Source organism: Priapulus caudatus, unplaced genomic scaffold (genome assembly GCF_000485595.1).
Source record: "Priapulus caudatus unplaced genomic scaffold, Priapulus_caudatus-5.0.1 Scaffold547, whole genome shotgun sequence".
NCBI lineage: Eukaryota > Metazoa > Priapulida > Priapulimorpha > Priapulimorphida > Priapulidae > Priapulus > Priapulus caudatus.
Genome location: NW_014577608.1, coordinates 96,713 through 105,288, shown reverse-complemented (window position 1 = coordinate 105,288; position 8,576 = coordinate 96,713). Strand labels below are relative to the sequence as shown.

The 8,576-nt window shown below is 39.5% G+C and overlaps 3 protein-coding genes across 5 annotated transcripts in view; 1 reads left to right on the top strand and 2 right to left on the bottom strand.

Annotated features, from left to right (window-relative positions):
* The window catches only part of LOC106811510 (39S ribosomal protein L47, mitochondrial-like), a 3,356-nt gene extending 3,006 nt beyond the window's left edge, over nucleotides 1-350 (bottom strand). Inside the window, exon 1 of the mRNA XM_014815154.1 lies at nucleotides 121-350. Coding sequence (XP_014670640.1) covers nucleotides 121-233 — 113 coding nt within the window. The 5' untranslated portion in view covers nucleotides 234-350. The remainder of the gene's footprint in view (nucleotides 1-120) is intronic.
* Nucleotides 351-1,170: 820 nt separating this feature from the next.
* On the bottom strand, nucleotides 1,171-5,144 carry LOC106811516 (cytosolic Fe-S cluster assembly factor NUBP2 homolog). Of its 3 annotated transcripts, none has more exons than XM_014815174.1 (8): nucleotides 5,115-5,139; nucleotides 4,355-4,516; nucleotides 3,991-4,079; nucleotides 3,571-3,680; nucleotides 2,987-3,144; nucleotides 2,472-2,582; nucleotides 2,273-2,342; nucleotides 1,171-1,667 (listed from the first exon to the last, which is right to left on the bottom strand). In XM_014815174.1, the coding sequence occupies exons 2-8, from the start codon at nucleotides 4,490-4,492 to the stop codon at nucleotides 1,528-1,530; spliced, it is 816 nt and encodes a 271-aa protein (XP_014670660.1). In that variant the 5' UTR covers nucleotides 4,493-4,516; nucleotides 5,115-5,139; the 3' UTR covers nucleotides 1,171-1,527. The 3 variants fall into 3 exon arrangements, with proteins under 3 accessions (XP_014670660.1, XP_014670659.1, XP_014670658.1); XM_014815173.1 differs by lacking the exon at nucleotides 5,115-5,139 and adding an exon at nucleotides 4,926-4,988; XM_014815172.1 differs by having other exon boundaries at nucleotides 1,423-1,667; nucleotides 5,047-5,144.
* A 36-nt stretch (nucleotides 5,145-5,180) lies between these two features.
* The window catches only part of LOC106811515 (septin-11-like), a gene marked incomplete at its 3' end in the record, with an annotated part of 7,450 nt that continues 4,054 nt past the window's right edge, over nucleotides 5,181-8,576 (top strand). The window contains 2 exon segments of the mRNA XM_014815171.1: nucleotides 5,181-5,282; nucleotides 6,419-6,548. Of these exon segments, the coding sequence (XP_014670657.1) occupies nucleotides 5,247-5,282; nucleotides 6,419-6,548 (166 nt within the window).

The following is an 8,576-nucleotide window of genomic DNA, read 5'->3' as shown; positions in this document are numbered from 1 at the left end:
GATATACGGAAAGTCTGTGCATCAGTTGATAATAAAGTGGATTTGCACCCTTACACAGTATTTTGTAGTCGCATCCCCATTATAACTCACGAACACACATTATACCCACTGTCACCTTACCATCGTGACGTCACAGATAACGAGCGTTGTGTCGCTGATCCTGCAATATTCTGTACGACAGGTGACACAGACAGTTTTAAAATATTCTTCAAAAGTTGTATTTTACATGCCATTTTGCGGCGGAACTTTTGCTGCACTATGCACAGGCTATCGTTAGATTTTGTTCCGCCATCTACAGGGAAGAAAAGTTATGAAAGTATAACCAACTAAAATCAAGATGATACTGTAAGGGTGTAAGGGTAGGCATGATATAAATTTTATAAATTTATATTTCAAAAAAAAAAATTGACCTGACATTGACTTGATATATTTATACTTACATATATTATAATAATGTAAGTATAAATATATCAAGTTGTGACAGTTATATTCATCCAATTTATTACGCATATACGCACTTTATAACTATTTTTCTCGCGAGATGGCGCCAAAGAGTCATTTTTGAGCACAGTTCACTTCGGGTACTTGCATTTTCTCAAACTGCATGCAGCGCCCCCTCCCACACTCAGGATAATATACGAGAACAGACCACATCCTACATAAGATCCTATACTTAAGAATTGAATTTCAGGAGCTGAAAAATAGTATTTCGACCGTTTTCGGCCGAGTGGCAATATTAACGCTAGGTAGCCATGTACTTCAGCTGTGCACCATTAGAGTTATGACATATGTTGTCCAGCGTTTTAAAAAAATATCGCGAATTTACTAACCGACACCACATTTGTGCCTGAAAAACAGTCGCGCAGTCGAATGGGGGCCATACATTGAAAGAATTCGTTTTAAATTACCAGTAACCATCCACCCATCTCAATGTGCATGTCCATCTAGTGGAAAGTGTGGGTACTTGCATTTTCGTATGCCATTGGATGGTGGCGCCCCAGTGGAAAGAGTGCGCATGCATCGAATTCTAAGCGGTAGAGAATCATTTAGGGGGAAAGCGAGAGAGAGAGAGAGAGAGAGAGAGAGAGAGAGAGAGAGGGATTTGCTTCCTGGGTTTATACTACTGTCAAACACTTAATATAAATAAATACCTCTAAGATCAGTCAATATAATTATTTAAAACCAACCATTGGGCCATTGGCATATATATTACCACGACATTTGTCAGAATTACCTCTTGATATTCCATATCTTCCATTCGCTTCAACCTTTAGTACAAAGCCACAAAATAAAAATGTCCTTTTCGAATTGATAACTCACGATTGCCTTCATGAACATAATTTTTCTATTTAGAGGCTGTCAACTGGCATAAATTATGTAACTGAATTTATAGACACTGCAGAGAGGCCCACGAATGCACAGTAATTATTCAAAATAGGTATCATTTATTACATAAAGGTATCATTCCCGAAACACATTGAATATAATTACACTGCTTTGCAAACTCTCGCTCAAATCTATCTAGATTCAGCTGCCTTCTACTGCGCTGAGGATTTTCTGTACAATGGAACTGATTGCTGTTGCTGTCGGTGACTGGGAGAAGAGCTGCGAGAAATTTTGCCCATCTTCCAATGATTGTGTCAGGTTTGGGTCGAGAGGAATGCAACCTGGAACAAAGAAATCACAATTAACAACAAAGACATAGACTTGCTACCGTTGTTAGTGATTTGACATCTAACTTCCAGAGAGAAACATTGAAAGAAACTCATTGAGAAATATTAGTAGGTATATGGATCCATATAGAATATTGAGTCCCATGTGAATTTCTAAAGAACCACCATATACCAGGGGTAGAAATTTACTTTTGAACAAGGGATTCCAACGGACTCCCTACCCTCAAAAAGAGGAAGTCCGCAGCAAAATGAGGAAGTCCGTAGTCTGAGGTTCAAATTTAAAGATATTAACAATAACGCATGTGCTTATTTTTAAGATTCATGCAGTTGCATGTCTGCCAAATTTTCTTTGGACATTAGCTGAAAAAATACAGTAATTCTGCGAGGCCATGCTCTGGAACTGAACTAGTTAGTATGGCAGAATTTTCAGGGAGTCACACGGACTCCTGCATATGTCAAATCAGGGAGTCCGACAGTAAATCAGGGAGTATTTGACTCTGGACTCCCGTTAATTTCGCACCCTCATATACCCCAATGGCTGCTGATTATATGGAAACATGCTAATACAATTTTCAAGTCTGAAATGCAGCAAGACACACCTAAAAAGGGTACTTTTGCTTCTTCTGCCAGCCCTTCTCCTCCTCCTTTGGAGAAGACATTCGTGCATTCCTAGAACCAAACGGAGAAACATAAAAATCTAAAATCATTCACTTGAACCTCGACCAAATAAATGCAATCTCTGAACGTCATACATATAAGTAGATACTATATTACAATGTATTCTATGGTTGAACTTACAGAGCAATGAGGACACACGAATCCGCTCATATTTTCTACGAGTCCCAGCACGGGAATTCCTGTCTTCTTGCAGAACGTGATCTCCCTTCTCACGTCTCCCACCGACACTGCCTATGAAGAGAGGTGACACGTTCAGGCTCAATCTGAATCACTCTTGCTTAGATGCATCTCGCAGGAGACTAACACTTGTGTAACACAGGTAGTTACGTGAACTTAAAATTTGTCTGCCACTGTGGGAATATGGTTCGTGTGCATGCCCGCACACATGCATGCACACACCCTGATTCTGACTGATCAGAGATAAAGAAAAAATAAGGAATGTTGTGCAAATATGAGAGCAATTATCATACAATGCACATTACTCTTGAACTTCTCTGCACAAATTCGTACTCAGAATTAAAATTGTTCATGTAAACATCAAGAATAGCATAGGGATCTTCCATTGTACCGGATCACCGGCGTTCGGCAAACATAAAACTACACTGCTGTGCATGAGTGTAAGCGAGAGACCGGACCTGCGGGGTCGTGACGAGGATAGCACCACGCAGGTTGTCACAGCGTCGCAGATTCTCGACGACGGTGATGTGTTCGTCTGACGTTCCGGGTGGCGTGTCAATGACGAGGAAATCGCGCTCCGTCCACATCACGTCCTCGAGGAACTGCTTGATCATTGCTGCAACATTCAGTTCATCGTGATTGTAATAATCCTTAACTTTATCATAGTAAAATACCACAGCATTACTCAACCACAGTTCAACTGCCAGAAATATAACACATGATAATTCACATCGCCGCTGAGAAATGCCAAGCTGATGCACGAAGTAATGGCCTAATACAGTCAGACCTGTATATGAGATTCACTCAAGGGAAATGCCAGAAAATTCTCCTTTACAGACAGGTTTTGGTTTATAGAGGTTGGGTTACTATTATAATTGTCAGTCAAGAAAAATTCTAAGTCACTGGACATATTTAATGGTTGCTTTTATTTTCATACATCTGTCCCACTGGTAGTAGAATTTTTCCCATGATCTTCTGACAGCTTTAGTTCAAATTAGAGCATATATAAAGAAGACAGAAGTCCCTTCAACAGAAAACCCACCATTTTTCTTCGGTCCTCGCCACACCACAGCCTCATCTCTATTCTGCAGTAGGAACCCTATAGACATTACAGCAAGTCTCTGCTCAGTGTCTGCAAACACAGGCACCCAACTACAAATACAATAAAAAATGTTATTCATTATCTATGACTAATAAACCATCACACGTACGTAGATTGCTCACATGTCATCAGGAGTGTAGAATATAGATATATTAATATCAGGAGTGAATAATAATACATTATTATCTAGATATAGTATTATACACTTTGATGTTATAAGTCTTATGAAAACATTATTGGTAGGATTTTTATACAAACAGGTATGTATTCATCTTGACACTCATTAGTAAGATGTACATCTACAATCAATACTACATAGCATGTACAGCTGGTATACAGATGTGTTAGTGTAAGGCTTACCCCTCTGGGCACTGATGCACATCTTGATTCTCCAAATTCAACATTCTGGGAATACTTGGTCCACATAAGTCAACATCCAGTAGACCTACCTGCATATAACACACATGATCTATAAACCTCTAAACCTATGTCTGATATATTGGATATCTGTAAACTACATTATTTATGAATTAAGAAGTCAGTATTATTAGCTAGATTACTCTATAATTACAGGTAATGTTTAGAATAAAAAATCATACCAAGGTAGATCGATATTAGTAACCAATGTACTGCCTATCGGACCGATGAAAATTTTGTACTTATGTGCCAAAATGCTGGGGCGAATCAGTGATTGTAAATTAGTAATGTGTTTTATATTACATACCCTTTTTCCTGCATGCTTCAAACCAAGTGCCAGTTGTATTGCTACGGTACTTTTCCCTACACCACCTTTTCCCGACAAAACCAGGATCACATTCTTTACTGAGGAAAAGTGCTTTTTATTTTGTTCTGCAGCTTCCATGCTTCCTTTGGTACTTCAGGTGATCTATATAATAATAGAATGGTGATAATCTTAATAACTCTCTCTCACGCAGGCACACACGTATGCGTGTGCACGTACACGCACGCACGCACACATACACACTCACACATCTACCTCTTTCTCTCCCGTCTCTTCTCTTCTTCATTAGTTGTGCCTTTGGTACAAATTTATATTTTCACGTTCTCATGATGCTGTGCATGAGACACGTCATTGTAACTCCCAGTGAGCGATAAATATGAGATAAAATATGGAATGGGGGTTAGGGACTGTGTGTAGTCGACTCCCTAAACTAGAATTATATTACTATTAACTATTAATAGTATTATGCGCATGCGCGTTGCATGTCGTAAGAATAGTCCAAACAATTTACAAATTACAATGATACATGTGTCATGTATGATGTACCACTCACGTCATGCAAAATTACACTGTCACTGTCACTACCACGGCACCTACACTACCCACTACCTCTAAAAACATTTTACGGCTCATATAAACGTAAATGATACAGACGCTATGAATATACCTATTACCTTATGATAAATTATGCAAACTGATAACGTAAAAGCGATTCCGCTTTGTAAAGACCAGTTTGCCTTAGTGTTTTATAGGGGTTGCCATTTTAGATTTCCCAGTATACACTGCGAAACCGTTGACATAAAAGCATCAACCGCGAGCGATTGAGCGCAGTTTCCGGTTTGTTTTCCGGGTGTTGACAGTTGGAAAAAGAAGAATGACAGCGGACACAAAATCGGCCCTCGGCAGCGCCGTAAGTCTCAAATTCGTGTAATCATTATAAACACAGAATCTTTATGTTATGATGAAGCATTTTCGAGATTAGTATGGCCAGGGATAACTTATATGTAGTGATATATATTATTTTACTTCGCGCATACTTGGGCGGTCACCGCCGGATTTCGATTTTGAATGAAATTTACGTTGGCTAGTACTAGTAGCCTATAACTTATAACTTATAAGTATAACTTGTCATTTTAGTTTATTATAATGTTGATCAGGTATATAATGAAGAATTTATTTTATGTATTTGTGAGGCTGTTAGTGTTAGAGATAATTGTCTATTCTGGTACGTGGATCTGTGTGTTGTGTTAGAATGAAAACCCGTCGAAATAACACTGATTGGCCCCTCACTGCTCTGTGTCCGTGTCCGCGTACACTCTATATGCTACAGTACAGTGCAGGCCATTGACCCAGATAATACTACTTTGCTAGAGTAGTATTTGCCCTATATCTACTTAGTTTGGTGCTAAGGAATCGCACTGTATAAGCTAGCAATATTTTGTCGTAGCGATTGGCAAAGTGTAGCCACTTTGTTCTAACATTTGCTCACAAGACACTGGTCTAATGATGAAGGTAACGTTTTTAGTGTCTGCGATAAGGGCATGGCATGCCATATGCTCAGTTCGTTGTCTTCCTGTGTAATCACGTTAGAATGCAAGAACTAGGTCTGTATTTGCATCTGAATGCTGGATAGGTGATGACCCGCCACGTCTCTAATCCACCTCATTGTTGTTTACTATCATTGCTGAACTAGCACTGCATTGAATGCGGTTTAAATTAGCGCAACGTGTGACCGTTCTGTGCGTTGATACACGTGCGTAGGTGCAAGGAAAATGTGTTGCTTGGACCATTACAACTGAACGTAGTGCTTATCGCAATGTTGTGCGGTACAGTTAACCCTCTATATCCAGTGAGAATTTCAAAAGTATCATTTGTAGATTGCTGTTTGTTATATATATAGAGAACTGGTTTCAAAGTATAACTATCACTTAAAGGAAACACCAAAAGGATTCCTTTATGGACAGGTTTCCCTTCTATAGAGCACTGGTTAGACTATATATATTGCTGCATGCTGATTCGTGTAACAACGGTAAGGAAACGTTTCAGGAGCACAAGGCGTCGAGTGAGAAGGTGCGAGAGATGAAGCTGAATGGACATGTTGGGTTCGACTCGCTTCCCGACCAGCTTGTGAATAAATCCGTGTCCCAAGGTTTCAGCTTCAACATCCTCTGTATAGGTAAGCTGCTACTGCTGCTGCTACTGCTGCTGCTACTGCTGCTGCTACTGCTGCTGCTGCTACTGCTGCTGCTACTGCTGCTGCTACTGCTGTTCACTGTTGAATGTTCGCGGTTATACTAACATAGATAAACATCGTGTTTACTGTTTTATTTTATTATGTATTAAAACATCAAATTAGATCATGTTTTACATATAGGTATAGATTTTTACATTCAAGTTTAGTTGATTAGTTTATATTTAGTTATATATATATGTGTGTGTGCGTGCGTGCGTGCGTGCGTGCGTGTGTGTGTACTTGTAAAATATTACTTGATCATATCAGGTGTTGTGCTGCCCTAATCTTGTCTTTCTAGTGTGTTTCTTGTATCGTGATGTCCCAATCACAAAGCTCAATTCTCTTGTCAGAAAAGGCAGGAATGTGAGAAAATGAGATAGTGGTCATGTCCAACACAGATTATAACAACTTGTTTGTTCGGTGTGACAAACTGGAGAATTTTCGTTGTGGGTTGGGAGAGAGGTTATATTACGGGGGTCATTTGATTTACAGATAGTGATAAGTCTGTAAGTGGAGGCTAAGCACCCCTGGCTACATACAACCGTGGCCTGTCAGACCTTGTGTTTTAAGGCGCGCGATCGCGCTCGCGCGCCATCGCGCGCCTCGATTGATCACGAGAAGTGCGAAAAACGCGCACCTAAGCATTATCAAATCGCACACCTTTTTTTTTCTTTTTTTGTGTGTTTTATTTTTCATTAATTCAACTTATAAACTCGAAGATAAACGCAAATGGTTGTAAACATCACAGACATTGCCGGAAGTCGGTTCACATGTTTATAACGACAGTCGCAAAGCGCTCTAGAATGACGAATGTGATTGGTTGTTTTTTAGATAAAGTTTTAATAGTCTACTTTGAAAAATTGAGTGTTGTTCCTTTTTGACTAAACATGCTAAATGTGTGATTCAAGTTATCCACATGTCCGAGAACTGATATTTTGTTAGATTAAAAAAAAATCACCTAAAAAATGTCAAAATTAATAGTACAAATGCAGAGCTAATTTTTAGCCCAAAATGCTGGAAATGGCATTTCATGAAGTCTAGTTTTTTAAATTTTTTCCGGGGGGGCATGCCACCGAACACCCCTAGTTTGCCTCGTGACCTGCGGGCACTCCGATGCAAATCACACACCTCGGCGAGCCAAGGTGTGCGATTTTTCACTCGCCTGCTTTTTCCAAAACACAAGGACTGGCCTGTTTATGCAGAAAATCTGGTAGTTTGCTGTGGGGCTTGTGTACACTTGTTTGTATTGTAATGTATCACGTGGTCATGTTATTGTTATTTTTACAACTAGATATATGTATGCCAGTTTTATCATATAACTAGTTAATATCAAGAGAGATTATGTACTCTTGTTAATATATATGTAGGGACATGCGAAAGCAAGAACAGCCTCATACCTTGGGTTGAGGGCAGGTGTACAACTATTTTCATTGGGTTCCGTCATTATACATACATACGTTCAGTTATAACGTACATAAGTAGAACATAAGCTACAACGTACATAAGTCAGAACGTATATATATAAAATATTAGAACGTACATAAGTTCATTATACGTTCAGTCATTTACTCATTATACATACATGTATGTGTAGAGTTATTACTTTCAAAACGTTTGATTTTCGCCTCAAAATCATTTTATTACTGTCATGCATCATTTTACAAAACATGCACTTCTCGTCTGTTCTCTAAAATTATGCTAGTATAAGTTAACAAAGTCAGTCAGGGAGAGAATAATTGTAGTATGAGCGATGACAGACTGCATTCACTAGGGGGTAAAAAAACGCTCATCCCTCTCTGGGAGGGCCTGCTTGCTCAGGCGCACAGCAAGCAGATGGCTTACTACGTCATCATGTAGGAGCAGCAGCTCTGATTAGTCACTGTGTCGTTCATTTGGCCCCGCTGGGGGTGGTGGGCAGGGGGGGGGGGTCTGCTGATAGGCAGATGGAATCCTCCATGCAACACTGAGTAA

Coding starts and splice junctions, on each gene's coding strand:
- LOC106811516 (XM_014815172.1), bottom strand. CDS start 4,492: ATGGAAGCTGCAGAACAAAATAAAAAGCACTTTTCCTCAGTAAAGAAT. Junction 3,145..3,570: donor GCGAGGACCGAAGAAAAATG/GTGGGTTTTCTG, acceptor TGAATGTTGCAG/CAATGATCAAGCAGTTCCTC. Junction 2,343..2,471: donor TCGTGTGTCCTCATTGCTCT/GTAAGTTCAACC, acceptor GTTTGGTTCTAG/GAATGCACGAATGTCTTCTC.